The sequence below is a fragment of the Archocentrus centrarchus genome, chromosome 13 (assembly GCF_007364275.1).
Source record: "Archocentrus centrarchus isolate MPI-CPG fArcCen1 chromosome 13, fArcCen1, whole genome shotgun sequence".
Taxonomy (NCBI): Eukaryota; Metazoa; Chordata; class Actinopteri; order Cichliformes; family Cichlidae; genus Archocentrus; species Archocentrus centrarchus.
In genome coordinates, this window is record NC_044358.1 from 25,610,075 (window position 1) to 25,633,375 (window position 23,301).

The following is a 23,301-nucleotide window of genomic DNA, read 5'->3' on the forward strand; positions in this document are numbered from 1 at the left end:
CGCACCGTGTAATGGTTAATGGTCAGATACTAACAGGGATAAGTAAAGAAAGTCTAAAGAAAAATGTGAAATGGAGGAGAGAGGGGAGGTAGGGGAGCATTAAGCACTTGTCAGATGCATCTTTAATAGCAGGCCCCACTGGCTTTAGAGCCCCTGGCCTTCTCTTCCTCCCTGGGGTGCTGGGGACAGCAAGAAAACTAAGCACACACACACACACACCTCTTTCTTTGTCCATCTGACCAACCCTTTATATGTCCTCACATACCTACCCACCTCATTCCATCATCCCTCCATCCTATGCCCACTTTTCCATCTGCATAATTTAACATGTCATGCTTTTGTGCCACTTTGTCTTTCTCTTTTTCTTCTTATTCTACCATTTTTTAGCCTGTTGTTCACTTTCAGGCCTGATGGAGTGGAAGAAAATAGATGATGCTTTGTCACTTCACTATTTCCTAATAAGTGCCTCTGGAAAAGAAGGGCAAAAGAGAGGGATAAAGTTAAAAGTGGAAAGACGGAGGGGTAGGGAGAGTACAGGTCCTCTGCAGAGTGGCTACAAAATGGAGACTGGGACAGAAGCTACTGCAGCTGTGGTGACGCTACACTTCACAGAGAGGGAGAGGCAGTGTGTGTGAAAGAGAAGGGGGATTAAACAGCCTCAATCAATGCAAAAACACAGACGTCACACTTTTCCACACCCTCTCCACCCTTAATGTTTACTCTTTCTGTCTTTTTCTCCCATTATATCAACTTATCAATCAATCTATCACTTATTATTATAATGTACTACTACAGACGCTACTTACTTAATCATAGCTTACGTTATAAAGGGTATTGCGTAAGTTATCATTAAAAAAATATTGTAATCTTGCAAGTGCATTCTTTCTTATAATGAAGACTGCATTTTAAAAAGCCATACATCGTTTAACATCAAAGAAAACAACTTAATTTAACATGCTAATCCCAGTGTGCCTTACCATGGTTTAATGCTGTAAAATGACTCACAGTGTTCTCATTAACATTTGATGAAGGTTGCTACTCAGATGTCACCTGAATAGTTCGTTCAACCACAATATGTAAATGTGTAATTCAAATAAGCCTTAGTTTTTTGGCTCTGAGGCATGTAAAATATTACATCTAAGTATGTGGACTTTCACATTTCCTCACAAAAGAAATGCATTTTAAAGAGACTGCACTGACTGCATGAATAGTTATTACATAAAGCCACGAACATTCCTGTAAATATTGCTTGGCAAACTTTGACATTTCTTTTTTAGTGGTGTCTTATAATGATTTGTGGGGCAAAAAGATTATTAGAAGCGGAAACATAACATAAAAACATGTGTCATGGACCGACTAAAAATTATGAGGCTGACATAATCACTATAAAATCTACACTAAAGTGTAATATTTCAAGGATTAAAAGCAATTTCTGGGAAATATTATTTTTAGTGCTAAAAGTACTAAGGAATATTGTTGCATATGCTGCGTAGTTTTTGAACTTTCTTTAAATAAAAATTAAACACAACACTTGCTTATTGCGAGAGTAACAGTTTCTAACAGACACAGGAAAGCACAAAAGATAAACATTTTTTTCTGTCACACAAAATAAAAATAAACTTTTAAGTGTGCACATTACACTTTTGGTCATTTTTTGAGTCCTGCAACAAGTGGCATGTCCACTGATCTAGAACATCAATGACTCATTCTGGGATTATTGGAAAAGATAGTGAGAAAATCTACAAAGGTTACCAAGTTTTTCAGGATGCCATGAATAACCTGTCTACCAAAAACAATAAAACTGTGCACAAATGTGCATAGAAAATTGTGTTCTCTTTTGAAGGTAAAGTATGATCATACCAAATAGAACCTGAGTTTTTACAGTGTAAACATATAAACCTCTGTCACTTATTTGTGGAATACATAAAACAATGTGATGGTGACACTCAGGTTAAATGTCTTTTGATGTATAGTTGACAATTCCGCAGTACAGTTTTAGGTTAGTTTTCAGCTAATCTCAATAACATTATGCACAGAATGTGCAGGGAAGACACATTTGTAGCCCAAACTGTATTGACAGTCATGGTTAATAAGGATTTGATTGCATGCAGGCAAATAGCCAATGTAGAGAGCAAAAGTTGGACTGCATTTGTTGAAATGTGATCTTGAAACATTGGCTATTGTCTATGATTTACACTTCAGTTAGCTTTGTTAATGTACATGAATTCATAAACAGTGTTCGATGGATTTATTAGCAAGTGTTGGCTCAAATATGTGCTTTCTACACTGGAAGCTCCTACATATTGGCTGTTATATCCAGAAGCTAAGACAGCAGAGAAGCCAACAGGTTCCCAGATTGCTTATTATAATAATATGTATATCACACAGGCACACAGTGTCACTGACAAGTCACACACAATGCTCCATCATCCTATTCTAGACCATGCATGAGGAATATACAACTTATAATACAAAAAAGACTCTCCATCTTCTTTATTGAAAAATCTCAAGTATACAGAGTATGTAAATATTACACAAATTAACAAATCAACTAGTCTACCCCCAAATACACGCACACACACACAGAGACACACAAAAAGAAAGAAAGAAAGAAAGAAAGAAAGAAAGAAAGAAAGAAAGAAAGAAAGAAAGAAAGAAAGAAAGAAAAAAAGAAAGAAAGAAAGAAAGAAAGAAAGAAAGAAAGAAAGAAAGAAAGAAAGAAAGAAAGAAAGAAAGAAAGAACATATGTTATAACTTCTGTGTGCGTGTGTGTGTGTGTCTGTGTGTGTGTGTGCATGCATGAGTATGGTGGAGATGAACCGCGGTGATGCACTTATAAAAATCAGGCAGCGATGCATCCTCACACCTTCCTCATTCCGCCGCCAGATCGCACCCGTTACCATGGTGACCAGATAAAACTCACAACGTTTTAAGCTCCAACAGGAGGAGGAGATAGATACTAACAAAGTGACACGCAAACACTCACACATACTCACAGATGAAGTTCCTTCACACACATCCGTCAGAGCATACTTTTTTAGTTCCCTAACTGACAAGCAAACAAATGTTAATTTTCTAACGAACAGCAACACCAGCAAACCATCAATTAAAGGGAGAGACATGGCTAGATAGAGAAGTAGCACGAGAAGGGGAGGTATATGACAGGGGAGTAAAATCCACGATAGCCAGTCAACACACAAAGCTCCGCTTTTTCTGACTGTCTGCCTGTCTATCTATCTGTCTACTCCCCCACACATCGCTCCATGAACAGGCCTCAACGCAAACAGATTTGGCTGTCAAATAGTGACACGACACCCAGGCAGGGTCGTCTCACAGTGAGGCCAGCTGTCAGCAAACACCCTCCTGCCTCTTCATCAAAGCCCATTCAAACTCAGCTTTATTGACCAACACAGCCGTCTGTTTGACATGTATCATCCTGTCAAGCCAATACCTTGACATACAGTGTCCCTAATAAATGGCAAACCACTAGAGCATCACGAGCACTATCGAAAAACTGAAAGCTGTACATGCCACCAGGAGCTGATAGATGAAGTGGATGGATAGATGGATGAGGTGTGTGGTGTGTGGTGGAGTACAGTGGGGTGGGAGGGGCCTGCACATGCACTCTTTGTGTGTGTGTGTGTGTGTGTGTGTGTGCGTGCGTGCGTGTGTGCGTGCGTGCGTGTGTGTGTGTGTGCGGTCATGATGCTGACACAGGCCACCAGTCTGTACCAGGGAGGGAAAGACATGAGAGGAGGCGTCAAGCCAAAGATGGACAGAAAGAAGAAGAGGCGCACTGTGTCACTAACGAAACCTATTCATCAGCACTGGGGAGGGAAGAAGTGAGAAAAATGGAAAACAAGAAAGCTCTCTCAAGTGTTTTGAAAAGGCAACTCGGATATTTCAGGAATGATTGCATTTCTTGGTGAATAACCTAAAAATTATTGTCAGGGTTAATCAAGGGACCATGTTAGCTAAAGAATTTTCAGGAGTCAAACGTGACACCTTCACATGCCATGTTAGATTAGAAGTGCATAAACTCAAAAGTGACAGTTTACAATAACACAAAAATGAGGAAAGGAGCAAAGCCCAGAAGAAGGCAATTACCTTTGACAAAAGATACCTGATAGTGAGCATTAAAATAGTGTCCAGGTATATGCCTGTTAATAATTGATAACCAGACTCATCATTTACCCTCAAATATGGTGTTTCATTTATTTAAAAACACCATATCACCATTTGCTTGTCGGCCTTCACAAACCTATGAACTTGAGTGACGTCCCATTCTTAATCCATAGAGTTTAATATGATGTTGGCCCTGCCTTTGTTATTATTAATCTATTAATAATCTATTAATTGAATTGAATTTTGAAGCGTATCTGTGAGGTCGGACACTGATGTTGGATGAGAAGCCCTGGCTCGCAGTCTCTGCTCTAATTTATCCCAAAGGTGTTCTATCAGGTCAAGGTCTGGACATCCATGTCTTTATGGACCTCGCTTTGTGCACTGGTGTGCAGTTAGTGTTGGAACAGGAAGAGGCCATCCCCAAACTGTTCCCACAAAGTTGAGAGCATGAAATTGTCTAAAATGTCTTGGTGTGCTGAAACATTAAGAGTTCATTTCACTTCAACTAAGGGGTCGAGCCCAACTTCTAAAAAATAACTGGACTTGTTGCACAGGTGGCATCCTATCACCGTACCATGCTGGAATTCACTGAGCTCCTGAGAGCGACCCATTCTTTCACAATGTTTGTAAAAGCACTCTGCATGCCTAGGTGCTTGGTTTTATACATCTATGGCCATGGAAGTGATTGGAACACCTGAATTCAATTATTTGGATGGGTGAATACTTTTGGCAATATAATGTAGAAGCAGTTTATTGTAGTTCATACAGTGATAAATCACTTAAATGAAATCAATGCAATTCATAGCTTTTTAAAATTAAAGATTATAGATAACATGAACTAATCAGAATAATCTCAACGAGCTGCTCATTCAAATATGTGTGTGTTCGTTTATGTGTGTACATGTGTGTCTGTGTGTGTGTACATGTGCATACATGCTTTTCCTTGTCTATATGTGCATGTTTTACCAAATGCGTCCATCACTTGATCAATAGCATACTCCCACTGAGCTCTTGTACACAGCCATGATACAGTGGCTTTAGCAAATGCACATACACACCCACGCACACATACACACATGCACACACATGCGCGCACACATTCTCACACAGAGCTATGAGTCAAACAGACTGGCCCAGTCTCACCACTCTCACACTGAGGGATCCGTGACAAGAGAGAGGGGAATCCAACAGCAAGCTTTATCGATCCAGACTGGAAACCCCCCTCGGGCCAAACACACACACACACACACTTACTATAGTTGTGCTGGATCAATGAGTGCTCCTGTGTGAAGGACAGAGCGATATAGAGAGGCACACAAATACACACACACACACACACACACACACACACACACACCTACCTTTATAGATAGACTCATGCACAGTGTTAAGAGATGAAACAGGCAGTCTGTATCAGAGAGCAAGATAAGGGGCAGAGACCAATACGTATCATCTGACCTAAACAGTCTCGTCTGACACCCTGCAATTTGCCATTGCTCCATGGAGCAAATGTTAACACTACAACACAAGCCTGAATACATACTGTACATGCACACACAAGTGCCAACGCACAAGCATAGCAGCATGCAGGAGGCTCAAACTGATACTTTTACTCTTCAGTTAGACAGTGAATGATTTGAATAGAGGTTCAGATGAAACAGAGTGAACAACACCAGACATAAAGAGCCCTAGAGGTGTTGCTGCTCTCTTTTAGGTGACTGTGATAACATCAAATTAGATCCCCCCAGTCCTCACACACCCCTCGGTTCTTCTCTTTTTCTGTCTCTCTCTCTCTCTCTCTCTCTCTCTATCGCTCTTTCTCATCGTCTCTCTCTCACAAGCACAAACAGCACATCTCGACTAACGTCTGATTTATCCATGTAACACAACTCTAAAAACAAAGCAGTGACAGGGAGTGAGTAGCCAGGAATGTGTCAGGCAAAGGCCATTTCATCAGCTTTATTTTTGAATAGATGAGGCATTCTGTCAAAATCCTCCATCTTCTCTCACTGGGACTGATGCCAGCAATGCAAATAAATTGATTATTATTGATAAACAGATGTCAACAATCACAAAAATGTCCATTTAAAATGTCCATTTAATTCTGAAAGAAAACCACATTTAAAAAAATAAAATAAAATAAACTAACTCCTGATTTATAGCTTGGACTTCATTCATTTTAAAAAATAATGGGTGAAAATTTCTCCAACTGCAAATATTCTTAAGTTCATTTATGCAGTGGAATGAGAGTAGATCATTTGTGCACTACACAAACACAGTGAGCATGAACTTGATAAGTGAACCTGGAACCTTTGTCTGCAGCCTTAGTTTGTGTTTTTGTGGGGAATCACTGAATATGAGTGGCTGAATTTCTTACCAGGGACAATGGCGACGGTGTCTTTCTCCCAGGAAACCACGCTGACGTACTCCTGGACAGCTGAGGGGATGAGGCACTTGAACACGGCAACATTACCCCGCATGGAACGCTGGTCGGCCACACGAACTGTGTAGGGCTCCCTGAACACTAGAAAAATGAAGAAAAGAGCTGATATTAGTCACAAGAGGGGCACTGGTGGTGATAATGAACATTTCAGTTTAATAAACCTAGATCTGAATTTAACATTTATATTTAAAAATTATAAAAATAAAAACCAATATGTATGAATAACGGATGATATCAGAAACCAGGAGTGAAGTTTACTACATGCCACACTGAGAAATGAGAATCACAGTTTACCCTTATGCTTTAATTTAATCAAATTTGCATGTCTCATATAGGCTTTTTATGTACAATTTAGTCCACATAAAGCCCTCAACCAGTCCACAAAAATGGTTTAGAAGCCTTTATAGCATTTAGTCAATGCATTCTGATTATAGTCCCACAGGAGGGCTACCATGCAGCCAAACACAAACGCCATGGCAAGGGGAAGCCAGAAGCCAGGGGGAAGATGTTATCATCCAGATCCCACACTCCAGGTTTCGGTATCAAGCCCCAAGAACAACTGGTACGTTGAATGCAAGAGAAGATCATGGCTAAGCTGGAAACCTGGACCCTCTGTGGCCAATTACCAAGACTACATGAAGTACCTTCTGAAAGTCTACTAGAAGATATGATTTCAGCACTATAGACGGTCCCTATTGCAACAATCTAACAATAATATCTAAGACGGTGGTTCGCATAGGCGTAGGAACCGGGGGGGGTGGGGGGCACATGTCCCCCCCAATATTGGAGACAGGCGCATTTGTCCCACCCAAAAATTACACCGCGGAGGAAAAAAATACTTGATTTTGAAATCTTTAACCCTTTAACGCCGGGCAACGCTGCTGAAGCACCCATTACTTGCCCTCAATAGCGACGAACAGCTGACTGAGACGTGGCGAATCAGCGTGGAGTTGGCTGGTCAAAGGAACGTTGATCAGCTGGCTTCTTACCTTAAATCCGCAACCGTTTGTCCTATTGAAAAAATCCAAACGGTTCCTGAAAGCCCAGAAATTGCACGTCACAGCCATATAGGGGTATTACTGTATTTGTTGCCGGAAGTCCACGAACTGCGGCACTTTTGAAGTATGTTGTGCCACGGCGGATGCATTCGGAGTAAAAGGGTTAACTCGCGGGCTTTTATTTTGAAGGCGCAACATAGCGTCATGTCACTGCGCTCCCCCGCCCCCTTCTGAACGGCTCTGTGACAGCGGCGGGAGTCAGAAACTCTTAAATGAGGTAAAACGGTCTGTTGGGAATGTTGCCATTATATGGCTTGTTTATAAAGTCTTGTTGTCAGTTTACTTTCATATATAGAAACCAAATCTTTTTGGTTCAGTCATCTTAATTTTGTGGTGGTCACTCATCCAATATTTAACTGCTAACTTTGTCTAGAAGTTAGCTTAACTAGGCGAAATGTTTTGTTATTTCATTTCAGCACAATGCCACCACCAACAAAAAAGGCTGAAACAGCGGCAGGGCTTACTTTGTTTTTTTAAAAGAGTAATGCCAATGTAAGTAACAGTCACACAACACAAGGGCAACACCTGATCATAATTTATCAACATGTATGACAGTATATTAGATATGTGTAATAATATCTTATTAGGAGAATGGTAGTACATAGAATAATGACTCAGCTGAAGCAATGAAAGGTGGAGAGGCTGAAGAAGTTCAGACGAGGTCTTAAATTAGTTTAGTGAAATATGTATTAGCCTGTTATTACTTTTTAAATATAAAACTAAACAATTTCATCACGAGAAGAACTGGCTCAGGGAAGAGATAGGAGAGCCAGGTGGAGTTTCAGGGTGTGAGGTCAGGTTTAAAAACCATTTTCATTATAATTGATCCAGAAAGAACAAGTGAGGAATGATTTTAGGTTTTTTTTTTCCAAGATAAATTTTCAGTAATGTTTTCATTATTTTCACAGTATTTATAAGAGTATGGGTTAGGTTATGTTTAGGTTGCCAGGGGCAGTACAACACCTCACTAGAGTTCTGTACATTTTTATGGTGAAATGCTTCTCCACAGTGACCAATAAGTGGATTTTTTTCTCGTGTAGTATAAAATGAGCCATCTTTAGGCTCAGGAGCTGTACCTCATCTCTGAAACCATTTTGTATGTTTAGGAGCAGCCAGTGTTAATTTCGTTGACGAAATATTTTCGTCATAGTTTTTGTTGACAACCCTTTTTTTCATGATGATAACGAGACGATAACTAAATAAAAACTACCTAAAATGATAAAAACGATAACGAATTTAATTGACACTTTCATCAACAAATGAAAACGAGACGAAAATGCTTGGCAGGGATGAAATCCAATCAGAACTTATTTAATTTGTGAAAGGGCGGGACAAGTTAGGAAAACATCCAGTCAAACACACAGTAGCTCAAATTTGCTCTAAACCCGGGAAGGACAAACTAGCCTGAGATTGTCTTTATTTCCGATAGAACTAAGTTAAGTAAACAATGTCAGCAGGGACAAAGAGAAGAGCCGATCTATAGACACATTTGTCCTTTGATACCGTGACAAACAAAACGATGTGTAAACCATGTGGGGCGACTATCTTGGGCAAAAACACGACAAATCTTAAACGACATCTGTAAACCAGTCACCCAGATCTCCATGCAAAGGTAAGCATTTTACTGTCATGCAGAGTAAAGTGTTTTTCCCAGTTTAGCGTTTGTGTGTAGAGAAAATCTCCACGCCGCGGTGGATTAACCTTTCCTAATCTTAGTCCTGAACACTGCCCTGTACCTTTCAGAGCGTGTCCTGCTGTATTATTTCAGTAAGGTGGTGTTAATGATCAAGTGTGTGGGAAGCAGGTGAAATGCTAATGTTAATATTATTAATAATATTCTTAATATAACTTTTAATAAATGTTTAATTTTGCGTAAGTGTGTATAATGACTAATTAAAGGGAACTGAAGAAAAAACATTTACATTTTACACTCCTTATATTTTAGTCGACTAAATCGACTGTAGATTTAGTCGACTATATTCTTAGGATAATTTCGTCGACTAAAACAAGACTAAAACTAAAACTATTCAGATGACTAAATTATGACTAAAAGTAATTTTTCGTCAAAAGACTATGACTAAAACTAAATCAAAATTTGCTGTCAAAATTAACACTGGGAGCAGCAATGCAGGGGAGGCACAAAGGAGACAGAGAGAGGGTGGTACAGGGCTCGAGGTGAGGTCTTAAAATAAATGAGTAAAAACTTTTAATGTAAGGGTTAGGTGATGCTGTAAACAGAGTTGACAGCATATGAGATAAAATGTATACATCTTAGGGCTGGGCAATAAATCAATAACAATATGTATTGCGATAGACACTGCTTTGCTCAGAGTATTTACGGATCTGTCAGGTTTCCACCACCCCCCCCCCCCCCCCCCCCCCCCCCCCCAAATAGTAAACTCATTCCTACGCCCTTGGCGGTGCGCACAGATGCAGCAGCTCAATGCTCTCACTCTAGATGCCATTTCTTTGTGTTCTTTGTAGTGTTTCTCTTTTCTTTTTGCACTCGGTAAGTCTTTCTCTTCAACCGGAATCAACCTACATAAGTTACAACTGGCTGAACATTTTAAGTCTTTGGAATAACAACCACATTCTACCACCATCTGATATACCAAAGGAGCTTCTCCACATGTCACTGCCTGCCTGGATTACAAGCCGGAACACCAAGTTGTACAAGTGGAGATGAGAGACAAAGCAAAATCGGGCCAAGTGGGGCAAGTTGGGTAGGCGGACCTGCGTCGATGCTAGGTTAAAGCGCACAGTCAACAGACCAGTCTTGTCCAGCCTGTTCATGGCAAGCACCTAGTCCATAGTCAACAAGATCAACGAACACACACTGAGGATTCACTAAAACAGGATTAGCAGCTGTGCTTCCTTTTTCACAGAAACTTGGCTGAACCCAAACATCCACAATGCTGCTATCAAGCTAGCAGGCCAGACTGTTTACAGAGCAGATCAAACAACTGACTTCAGTAAGGACAAAGGCGACAGAGTGTGTATTTACAGTGCCTTGCGAAAGTATTCGGCCCCCTTGAACTTTTCAACCTTTTGCCACATTTCAGGCTTCAAACATAAAGATATTAAATTTTAATTTTTTGTGAAGAATTAACAACAAGTGGGACACAATCGTGAAGTGGAATGAAATTTATTGGATGTGTCAAACGTTTTTAACAAATAAAAAACTGAAAAGTGGGGCGTGCAATATTATTCGGCCCCCTTTACTTTCAGTGCAGCAAACTCACTCCAGAAGTTCAGTGAGGATCTCTGAATGATCCAATGTTGTCCCAAATGACTGATGATGATAAATAGAATCCACCTGTGTGTAATCAAGTCTCTGTATAAATGCACCTGCTCTGTGATAGTCTCAGGGTTCTGTTCAAAGTGCAGAGAGCATCATGAAGACCAAGGAAGACACCAGGCAGGTCCGAGATACTGTTGTGGAGAAGTTCAAAGCTGGATTTGGATACAAAAAGATTTCCCAAGCTTTAAACATCTCAAGGAGCACTGTGCAAGCAATCATATTGAAATGGAAGGAGTATCAGACCACTGCAAATCTACCAAGACCCGGCCGTCCCTCTAAACTTTCATCTCAAACAAGGAGAAGACAGATCAGAGATGCAGCCAAGAGGCCCATGATCACTCTAGATGAACTGCAGAGATCTACAGCTGAGGTGGGAGAGTCTGTCCATAGGACAACAATCAGTCGTACACTGCACAAATCTGGCCTTTATGGAAGAGTGGCAAGAAGAAAGCCATTTCTCAAAGATATCCATAAAAAGTCTTGTTTAAAGTTTGCCACAAGCCACCCGGGAGACACACCAAACATGTGGAAGAAGGTGCTCTGGTCAGATGAAACCAAAATCGAACTGTTTGGCCACAATGCAAAACGATATGTTTGGCGTAAAAGCAACACAGCTCATCACCCTGAACACACCATCCCCACTGTCAAACATGGTGGTGGCAGCATCATGGTTTGGGCCTGCTTTTCGTCAGCAGGGACAGGGAAAATGGTCAGAATTGATGGGAAGATGGATGGGGCCAAATACAGGACCATTCTGGAAAAAACCTGTTGGAGTCTGCAAGAGACCTGAGACTGGGACCGAGATTTATCTTCCAACAAGACAATGATCCAAAACATAAAGCCAAATCTACAATGGCATGGTTCACAAATAAAGGTATCCAGGTGTTGGAATGGCCAAGTCAAAGTCCAGACCTGAATCCAATCGAGAATCTGTGGAAAGAGCTGAAGACTGCTGTTCACAAATGCTCTCCATCCAACCTCACTGAGCTCGAGCTGTTTTGCAAGGAAGAATGGGCAAGAATTTCAGTCTCTCCATGTGCAAAACTGAAAGACATACCCCAAGTGACTTGTAGCTGTAATTGCAGCAAAAGGTGGCGCTACAAAGTATTAACGCAAGGGGGCCGAATAATATTGCATGCCCCACTTTTCAGTTTTTTATTTGTTAAAAACGTTTGACACATCCAATAAATTTCATTCCACTTCACGATTGTGTCCCACTTGTTGATTCTTCACCAAAAATTCAAATTTGATATCTTTATGTTTGAAGCCTGAAATGTGGCAAAAGGTTGAAAAGTTCAAGGGGGCCGAATACTTTCGCAAGGCACTATATGTGTGTAACGCATGGTGCACCTCTACAGACATTGTAGAATTGTTTTGCTCCCTGGACTTGGAGTTTACAATGCTTAAATGCAAACCATTCTATCCACCAAGGAAGTTTACAATGGTGTTCCTCACCATTGTTTACATACCACCGCAAGTTAATGCCAAGTTAGCACTGGCTAGTCTGCATGATGCCATTCACGGGCTGCAGAATGACCACCCAGATGACATGTTTATAATAGCAGGGGACTTTAGCCATGCCAATCTGAAGACTGTGATGCCAAATTCTTCCAGTTTATTGATTTCCCAACCAGAGGAAACAGTACCTTGAAACAAGTCTATTGTAACATACCAAAGTGTTACAAAGCCCGCCCCCCACCCCCACCTTGGCCAGTCCAGCCACCTCAGCCTGCTTCTAACTCTTGCATACACACCACTCATTGCAAGAGTGAATCCCACAGTCCACACCATCAGGGTCTGGCCAGAGGGAGGTATGGACAGACTACAGGACGGCTTTGATGACACAGATTGGGAGCTTTGTGAATGGACTGCCACTCACAATATCCACATAGACCTTAACACCTACATGTCATCCTTACAGGATTACATCAGTTTCTGCATGGACAGTGTGACCACACAGAAGTCTTCAAGGACACTCCCCAGCCTTATGGCTGGTGTGAGCTATATTATAGAGGGTCCTAAGCCAACAGGTTTTTGTGTTTGGCTGCGTGGTAGCCCTCCTGACATGTAGGTGTTATCTACCTCAGTCCAACATGGAAGCTCCTGTCAGGCACCATGGCACCTAAGATGAACAGGCACATAGCTTAATACATGAGTGGGGCCCAGACATAAATTGGCAGAAACACCAGAGGAGTAAAACACCAGTTACTGGTAGATAGATCAGTCACATGAGACTCTAAGACCAGACTGTGCGCTCCCTGGTTTGACTCCAAGAAAACCTATGATTCAATGCCTCACACATGGATCCTGAAATACCTAGAACTGTATAAGATCAACAGAACCCTAAGAGCCTTCATCAGGAATTCAGTGGCGATGGGGAAAACAACACTAGAGACCAACCTCAAGCCAATTGTACAACTCACTATCAACTGTGGGATATACCAAGGAAATGCTCTGTCCCCACTTCTGTTCTGTATAGGGCTAAACCCCCTCAGCCAGATCATGAACAGAACTGGCTATGGATACAGACTATGGAATGAAGCAACCATTACTCACCTCCTCTACATGGATGACATCAAGCTGGATGCCAGGAGTGAATGAGACATCATTTCACTAATCCACACAACTACGATCTACAGCAGTGACATCGGAATGTCATTCAGACTGGAAAAGTGTGGTCATATGGATACAAACAGAGGGAAGGTAGTCAGGACTGAGGGGACTGAACTACCAGAAGGCAACATTGCAGACATCTGCGGACAGCTACAAGTACCTTGGATTCCCACAAATAACCATAAACCATATGAACCATAAAGAGACTGCTAGGAAAGCTGCAACTGCCAAATACCTGCAGATAGCAAGGTGAGTGCTGAGAAGTCAGGTGAATGGAGGAACAAGATCCAGGCAATCAATTCCTATGCCTTGCTGGTCATCAGCTCCACTGCTGGGACAATAAGCTGGCCAAAGGAGGAGGTAGAAGCCACTTACATCAAGAAAGGTCCTTAACATACATGGAGGGTTGAGACTGAGACTGAGACTGAGACTGTACGGTAAGTGGAAAGGTACGCTAAGTGGAAAGAAGGAGGTGAAAGACTAGATAGTGTTAGAATCACTATCTAGGATGAAACAAAGATCCATGAGTGCATCAGGAAGATGGCCACAACTGATTATGTGTTTAGTGAATACCTTAGGCAGCAGAAACCCAAGAAAGAGAAGGATCAAGCAAAGGAACTATCGTGGAAGGACAGGCTTCTGAAAGGCATGTAGCACCAGCAGATAGAGGAAATTTTAGTAGAAATTAGTAGAAATTTTTTATATTAAAAAAAAAAGCTGTGCAAAAGCTGGACTGAAAGACAGCACAGAGGCACTAATAATGGCAGAACAAGTTCGAAGGCTGGGGTCTACCACACTAGGCAAGACCCCAGGTGCAGGCTGTGCAGAGATTCCCCTGAGAGAATGCAGCATATAACAGCAGGGTGCAAGATGCTAGCAGCCAGGGCATACTACTGTATAACCAAGTGGCTGGCATAGTATGCAGAAATATCTGCGCCCGTAAGGGTGGTTGAGAATGACCAAACTAAGATCCTGTGTGACTTCCAGATACAGACAGACAAGCTTGCGATGGCTAACTAACTGAACATAGTAAGTGGTGGGCAAACAGAGGAAAAAGGCCATAGTGACAGATGTAGCAATTTCTAGAGAGGATGTGGAAAGTGAAGGTAACAGTGATTCCTGTGGTAATCGGAATACTCTGGGCAGTGACCCCCAAACTGGGAGAGTGGCTCCAGCAGATTCCAGAAATAAAATCCAAGATGTCAGTGCAGAACAGTGCAGTCCTGGGAACAGCTAAGATACTCTGTAGTACATAGTACATAGTACTAAATGTAAAGTGAAATCACTTTACATTTTTCTGTAACACAGTAATGCAATACATTAATTTCTGTAATCACATTGCATTTACAATTATTTTGTTATAACGGCTCTTCAATTAGGATGGGCAGATAGAAACAAGAAAAACATCAAACATTACTTTTTCTTCCTGCACTTGTGCTGCAATCAGCTGATTTCAGTTTATGTACAGGGAGGAGGAAAAGGATGGAGTGGTCTACATATTTACAGGAGTGGAGATATGAGCATTACTTTATTTTTATTGCACAAAAAAGACAAGAGTGCCATTGTTAAGAGCAAACTGCGTCCAGGACACAAACAACTGCATCATACTGCTAACACAGTGTCAAGCCTTTGCAAACATCTGCACAGACAGCATGCTAAGAAAAAGCTAGAGAAGAACCCAAAATGCCTGCATGCCAACCCCAGCCCAGCAGCCAGAGCCTGACCTTCAACAGGTAACAAAGGCAGTGATGAGCAGTCAGGCATTGTAGCCTCCATTTCTACCGTTACATGTTTCTGCAGTAGAATCACTGTGATGAGCACTTAGACATCTCTTTGAGATGTTTTCTGCATTGTACCTTTTAAATTTAATGACTAAAAGTAAGAATTGATTTTTTAATCATGATAATAAGAAATGATAATCAGATACTGTATAGTGACAGCCCTAGTTTTAACTGGTGGCAAAAAAGGGAAAGAAATCCATTTTTTTTTGCCTGCTTATTCTACTTAACTTCACATGTTGACAATGCACAGCTGGCATCTGTCCTGTTCAACAAATAGATAAAGCAGGGAGAGTAAATAAAATAAACTTGACTGGTGCTCTATTCAGCCACATTAGCCCAGTGTTTCACTCTTTAGCCAAAGATTTAAAATCACGGTATGATTGTAAAGAGGACCGACTTGGAGCTCCGTTGAAGGGGATACGCAGTGAGTTGCCCCTGGCCTTTTAAAGAACAACGCCACAGATGCTATGAGACGGCAAGGACTGAAGGGTTGCGCACAGCCGATGGTACTGTCACATGCAGGCGCCAGGCATCAAAAACACACCCTCTGCACATGGCATGCAGAGCACTAGACTGTGAATCCATGCCAGTGTACAGAAAGGATGGTGGTGATTAAGACAGGCTTAATGATGAAAACAGTAGCCTGTAGCAATAGCCGGATTAGTGAAAAATGTAAAATGCTGAATCAGAGCATAAATTTTCATTAAATAAATTAAGTGAAATTAAATTAATGGATTATTTTGGTAAGAGGGAGAGACAGGTAGTTCAAGGGCATGCTAGCTAGAGTGAAAAAACTGGAAACTGTTTTATAAACTGAACTGCACTCAACTGTGTGGCCTTGCCTGCCAGCTTGATCTCATTTGTTTAAAGATACGTTGCCAGAGTTTTCAACAGAGACGAAAAAGACACTATTTAACATGAGTAAGATGACCAAAAGAACATAGATGCAGAAATCAGACGGCGTCTTAGAAAGGTGGATATTGGGGAGTGTTCTGGCAATCTATCAGCATGGGCTTCCTTTAGGAATGAGGGCAGTAATGACTTAACAATGTAAAACACACATACACACACAACAGAGGGAGTGGCCCTGCAATCCTGTGTGTTCACTCTCCCCCAGCTCTCCAGTGATATAATTAACGCCTAGCCTGAAGGCCAGTTTCCTTGGTCATTAATAATGCTTTATGCCAGCCGCCACTGTCACTGGAACCCAGTGGAACCAAAGCCAGTGTCCTTGTCCAAACGATGGGGAGTCTTTCACCTTAAAGCTAGATGTTTAATCTCTCAATTCTTTGTCTGTGTATATTTATTTTATGCTATCCCACTTTATCCATAATCATCTAATCATTGGACCCTTTTTTCTGTTCTGACTGGTGAAGGAGTTAAGACTGGGGTAGAGTCCATCAACATCTTGGATATTTTGCTTTTCATCATATATATGATCCTGCCAAAAATAGATGATATATATTGGATTTGGGGCCTGTAGAATGATAATCACGGTGCTATCATCCCACTTTGTACCTTAATTGTGCCGGGAGAGCTTATTGTTTCTCACTTGGTCACCTCACACACGGGCCGCTAATGTGAATGGAAGCTTAATTTGTAAATAAATCAAAACTAAAACACAATTAATTCCAATCAGGTCCTCATCTCAATTTTTCATTTAAACAGCCCCTGCTTTTCACTGAAGCCATCTACCTCAGATCAATAGCCTGGATCGACAGAGTGGCCTCGGCTGTTGTGACCGAGCCAATTCTTTCAATCATTTATTTACTCTCTGACTGACCCTGCTGCCTCTTGTCAATAGAAAGTAAAATCCCCAATGCCCACTGAGGCTTTCATAGAGTGTTTAAAATCAGCTTGGCAGCTTGTAAATGTTTGGTGTCATGATGACAGCGATCACATTTTAATATAATGGAGGTTCAAAACCAGTCAAGGTCACCTCGGGTTTGTACTTCCTGTCAGTGATCCCATCTTGTCCTACACTTAATTCCCTTTAAGAAAGTGTTGTTTAACCACTCGTTGCCTCATTAAAATCTGTCAATCAAGCCTTGCACACATCTTTGTAACCAGCCCCACTAAGGGGCAGCTGTTGTGATATCATTGTCATTTATCACACATTTCTCTTAAAAAATATGAAAGATACAGAGAAAAAAAATCACATATTCATCCTCTTAAGCCTTGTGGCATGATGCAAATGGTACCCCAACTGATTTGTGTGTAAATTGCACTCCCCCTCATCGCATGCGCAGCAGAATCATTAGGATGTTACTGATGCCTGACTATATGCAGCCTGGTTGCCTAGATACGAGCTAAAACATGGGTCTGGGCGACTGGGCACACTGGGAGGCAAGTCCTGTATCACTGTCGCTTCAATAATTAACGACGGAGAAACCAAATACTGCATTTACTTATTCATAAAGCAAGCATTAAAAACACAGCAAAGGGAAGAGATAGAAAAGGAGAACTCTAATGAAATACAGGAGAAATGAATGGATGCGGGTTTCATTATTGAATGAAAAGGCTGAAAAAAAATCAGTCAGAATCAGGTTCAGGTTCAGACAGATATGAAGAGGGCAGATGGAGGAAAGAGATCTAAACACCTGCTGCCTTGGCCCCATCCTATTGGGTTTGTATGTTTTAGTTGGAACAAAAGGGTTATAGGGTGGGGCTCACCGAACAGGTGTCTCAATTTCATTATATCAAGTTTGTGTAAAGAGGTGTTAGGTGAACAAAACATGAAACCCTCGGATGCAGACTGAATATGTTCCTTGTGTAAACAACTGCAATATCTATCACCAAGGTGTGGTTTCAATTTCAGAGTAATTTTTTTTTTTTTTAATCTGTCCTTCAACTGGCTTTTGGGTCCTTTACTTGCTAATAGAAATCTTTCTGTATCCTGAAGAAGAAGAGAGAAACACAAAATTTGTTTTAATGAGATGCTGTGATGCGAAAGTCCTTACCACTGAAGTTATGAACTGAAGCTTTGGGTGATGTCAGACTGATAGATATACTTCATAAAAAAGCTTTGCTTTTGTGGTTAGAGTCCAGTTCACAAAAAATGTGTTATTATTGAATATTCTGTTTAGTTAACTAGTGATTTTAAATTGACTGTAGGTGTGGATGTTAGAATGTGGGCCTGTCTCTCTCTGTGTTGGCCCTGGTGATCTTTCCAGGGTGTACCCTGCTTCCCTCCCTGTGACAGCTGGGATAGGCGCCTAACCCCTAATAAGTACAGATCAAACGGAAGATGAAACTTAAGTTGCCATGCACACTGCAGTATAAATACACATATATCGATAGCTTTTCAGTTGGCTCTGGATATGAGAATGTACCAAAAATAGATGTGTGCAATAGACTGGTGTTACACTCAAGTAAAAATGCATAGAGAAAACTCAATTTTTTGAAATGAGATACCCAAACAAAAACATATACAGGAAAACAAGCAGCCCACATAGAGATTTTCATAAATGTAGAGCTATCCAGACAGGTGCTCATGCTATTATTGGACCACAATCAGCATGCAAAGAAAAGGGTGAGAAAGAGGAGGAGGGATAGAGAGAGATGTGAAGATGTGAAGAGAGCGAGAAGGAGAATGACGCAGGGGGAGGTGGGAGAGGATTTTTTTTTTTTTTTGGGAGGGGGTGTCACACTGTGAGCTGTCAGCTGTCATCATTCTCCTGCACCACCTGAGACAGGGCATGCCACACCCTAGCGCTCACGCCTCTGTCGCCCATGGCAACTACAGGATTTTGTGTAACTGTGAGCGTGTAAGTGAGCCTGTGTGTTGTGTGTACAACTCTAGAGGTAATGAGGCACACACATGCATGTGAGCCCTGGTTATGGAGCTGTGGAGTTGTGGTTGCCTCAGCATTTAATTGATTAATTGTTGTAATTATTTGGGAGGGAAGGTCATCCCAGCACAGAGGCTGGCTATAAGGTCATTCTCACACTGGAGGGACTGTCATCCTCTGGGGACCACACAGGCCATATGGGAGTGTTTGTGTGAGCAGTGGTGAGGAAGATGATCTGGCAGCATTTTGGAGAATGATTTTGTTGGTGTGCATGTGTGTTTTAGGGAAATGCTGAGTGTCTCATCAGGTAGAATTGGTAAACATGGTCAAAATGTCTCCCTGATTATTACCATGACCTAAAAATCGACTTTTTTTTCAGGATTCTTTTCACATCTTTTCATGTGTGTAGCTCCTCACTCTCCAAAATCTTTTCTGCCAAACACCCTTACAAAGAGCTGGCAACTAAACACCATGAGCCAGCTTGAGGAAAATGGCTGAGCCTGTGTGTGTGTGTGTGTGTGTGTGTGTGTGCGTGGGTGTGTGTGTGTGTGTGTGTGTGTGTGTGTGTGTGTGTGTGTGTGTGTGTGTGTGTGTGTGTGTGTGTGTGTGTGTGTGTGTGGATGTATGCCTGTGTGTGTGCAGTTAGGGGACTTTCCAGTTCATGGACAGATGGAGAGACTGGGAGACAGGAGGCTTGCTGGCATGAGCTACGCACAGGCTGGTGTGTGTTTTGGTATGTGTGCGTGTGTGTCTGCGCGCACACTTATCTATTGTAATCACATCTATCAAGTGTGTATCACACGAGGTCATGTGCATGTGTTTATGACTTCTGTGTGTGTGTGTGTGTGTGTGTGTGTGTGTGTGTGTGTGTGTGTGTGTGTGTGTGTGTGTGTGTGCGCGTGCGTGTGTGTCAGCAAGTGTTAGAAGAACAATAACACCTTTCCTCAGTGTGTTCAGCACCTCTCTCCAGCTTTGACCTTGGCAGGGAGTGCGGACAGGTCACCAGACCAACTGTCAATGTGGCTGCATGTGTGTCTTCTTGAGTACTTTTAATACAGCAATTTATGGCATTCCAAGCTACATCAGCCCCACCGAGAAAAGTTTTTGGTTTAAAATGACAATATGACTATGTGCTGTTTGTGTGACCATATTTTCAGATGCTGGCTGTGGCTATGTTGTTTTTTGTGATCACTTCAATATGTGCCAAAATAAACTGCTTCCAGCTTGGCATTTGGACATTTTTTGTAAGTATTTAGTGAAGTGAAAATTTTCAGAATGTCCACATTAGATAATTTTAAGCATAACCTCAGTGGTCTCAAATAGGCACTCAACAAATTTAAAACAGGAAGATCAGTTTAGTTAGCTAAAAAGTGTTAAATTGAGAAAAATACTTCCATTCCACCTTTTGTTATGATTTCATTATTTAATCAATTATTAGAAAATTTACAAAAACTATATTATAAATGCTGTCACAAGCTATATACAGATAAACGCCAGATACAATTGCTGTTGTGTTGAAATGTATATTTGAGAACACCAAAAACTGTGCCAAATTTTTCATGCACAATGAAAAGAATTTCATTTATGCTCCCAACCTATCATCATCACTTTTTATAATTTTAGCAACCACCAGGCCAGAATTACTCCACAAAAGATAGTTCATAGTTCACCTGAATTCAAGATACACAATACACAAAAGTCACACCTCCTAATCAAAACATTTGTGACAGAATGGGTCGCTCTTTGAATTATTACACAACAGGGTTGCCAAGGGGTGTAAAATTCTGTAAAAGTTGCCAATGCTCTGCTGACTCAGAGCTCCAAACCTCTTCTGTATTAACATCAGCACAAAAACTGTGATCCAGGAGCTTCATGGCATGAGTTTCCATGGCCCAGCAGCTCCTGCATGTGTAATGTGTAGATGACCCAGTACTTTTAGTGTATGTCTAAAAACATGAGCTGAAGTACAATAAGAATAAGAATAATATATTCCAAATACATTCAGAGAAGTAAAAAGGCATTTCTGTGCTGGTATGGTATGTAATAAAAAAAATAGTGTATTCCTAGGAAATGAAACTGTACTTCTGACCATTGCTTTAAGTTGCATCCAGTGTTAAGCCCTCACCTGCTTTGACGTGGATGCTGGGACTTCGAATCTTGCCCGCTTGGTTCTCAGCAGTGCAGAAGTATTCGTTGTCATGGATAATGCTGTTATAGGCAGAGGGGGAGAAAGGGTAGAGCTGGAGGGTGCCGTTGGCATGCACATGGCGGATATGGGGCACGTCGTAAATGTCGTCTCCGGCAGCCAGGTACCAGCGCAGGACGGCATGGGGGGCGCCACCCGCGGGGCAGGGCAGGGACACCCCCACCGAGCTGGAGAAGGTCACCCGCTGCAGGGAGGCGTTCACAAAGTACAGCCGCGTAGAGACAACATCCTCACTGTTGACTGTTAGGATGAGAGAAAGAGAGACAGAGTTAGGGAGCTGATATGTGTCAGATACAGAGGCAACATCCACACCCAAGAGAGAGAATGTGGACCAACAAGATAAATTCTGATAAATTCATAATCATTCAGTGAGCACTGGATAAAGTTACATAGCATGATAAACTGTAATACTGGTCTTCCATCAAATTAATAATGCCATGTTCCATATTTGATATGCCCATTCGTGCTATTCATGCAGTTTTACATAAGTCAGTTAACTAAATCAGTGACATACAATTAAATCTGCTCCTTTCACAAAAGCATCATACTCTCTGATCAAACATAAACTCACAAGTACTTGCATTCAACACATTAGAAAATATCTACAGGCATCTAGGTCACCTCAACCCAAAAAGACTTCCTCACTGTCTGCCAAATTGCAGCCATCAATCTCATCCAAATGCATTATCCTGATATCTATAATCTAATATGTGTAAACAGGTAGTCTTTTGGAAACATGCCTCTCAACAGGAGGGAAAATGGGTGACACACGTCGACCACACCACCACCACCTTTATCTAATGGATAAAGTATGAAGAAAGTATTCACATGTGCCACCCAGTGTACATACACTGGGTAGCACAGATGTTTGCTGTATATCAATGTTGCTGTGGCACTGATGAAAAGTTAAACTGTCCTAAGGGGAAGCAGACCACCAAATATCTTCTTTCTCACAATGCCCTCGTCAGCTTTAAAGCATTGAGGCATCCTTTAAAATCTGCGTTTCTCTGTGCGTTTGCTGGGACTGGGGAAAGGGGTGTAGAGTAGTGTATAGAAGTGCTGAGCTTGACTTGGCTTGAGGCCAGGAGAAGATGCTGAGCCCCAAGCCAGAGTATTTTCTTCTCAGACAATGATACTTAATTAATCCCTTTTCCTGGATTTTGTCAACAATGCCTGGATTAGCCCTATCTCTTTAATTCTCTGTGTGCTGGGCTGAAAATAGGGTGTTAGCTATCAATGGAGATATAAAGACACTATCCAATGTCATTTAGGATCTAATTTTTACAGATCCTCTATATCAATGGATATCATTAGTAGTCAGCTATAAAATCAAAGACAAAGGCCAGCTAGCCGCCTTTTTAAGATCTGAATACATGGCAAGAACAAAAACGAATGGATGATATAAAGGCTATTTTTATACCTGTTCTGTCTAGTATTAATAGTAACATGTGATGACATTAATAACATGACATAAATAGGATGAGTCACATGAGAAAAGGCTCAAAAGTAAAATGCAGGGATTAGCCTAAACTGACATAAAGTGATTTTCACTCTCTATTGTCTGTTATCTGCCACCTAATGCATCTACTTGCATCCCTTTCTCTTATCTGAGATATTCCTCCTTTTATTTCTGTTTCCCATCATTCCTTCTCCCTCTCCAGATACCCCTCAAAGACACAAATCTTGTCTTTTCCTGCCACATTAGAGAAAGGCAATGTTATGTGATTGAAATCTGTATGCCAGACACAGAGAGTTAAACCCACATAATCTCCTTTCACATTTAACACACACATAGTCTATCCACTCTGTAATCGCACTGCTGTGGGAGGTTGATGTCCGACTTCCCTCTTTTTTATGTGTGTGTGTGGGTGTTAAGCAGAAGGGAGCCAGGCAGGAGGGCAATATTGTAGACAGGATATGGGTGGCTGGTTGGGGGAAAGGTTCTCAAGTGCAAAGGTGTACGGATGCAACTGAGTGACGGAG

General features: G+C 41.4%; 1 protein-coding gene across 1 annotated transcript in view; it reads right to left on the bottom strand.

Annotated features, from left to right (window-relative positions):
• Positions 1-22,003, bottom strand: part of dscaml1 (Down syndrome cell adhesion molecule like 1) — a 99,423-nt gene extending 77,420 nt beyond the window's left edge. The window contains 3 exon segments of the mRNA XM_030744286.1: positions 6,503-6,649; positions 21,238-21,558; positions 21,964-22,003. Coding sequence (XP_030600146.1) covers positions 6,503-6,649; positions 21,238-21,558; positions 21,964-22,003 — 508 coding nt within the window.
• Between the last annotated feature and the right edge of the window lie 1,298 nt (positions 22,004-23,301).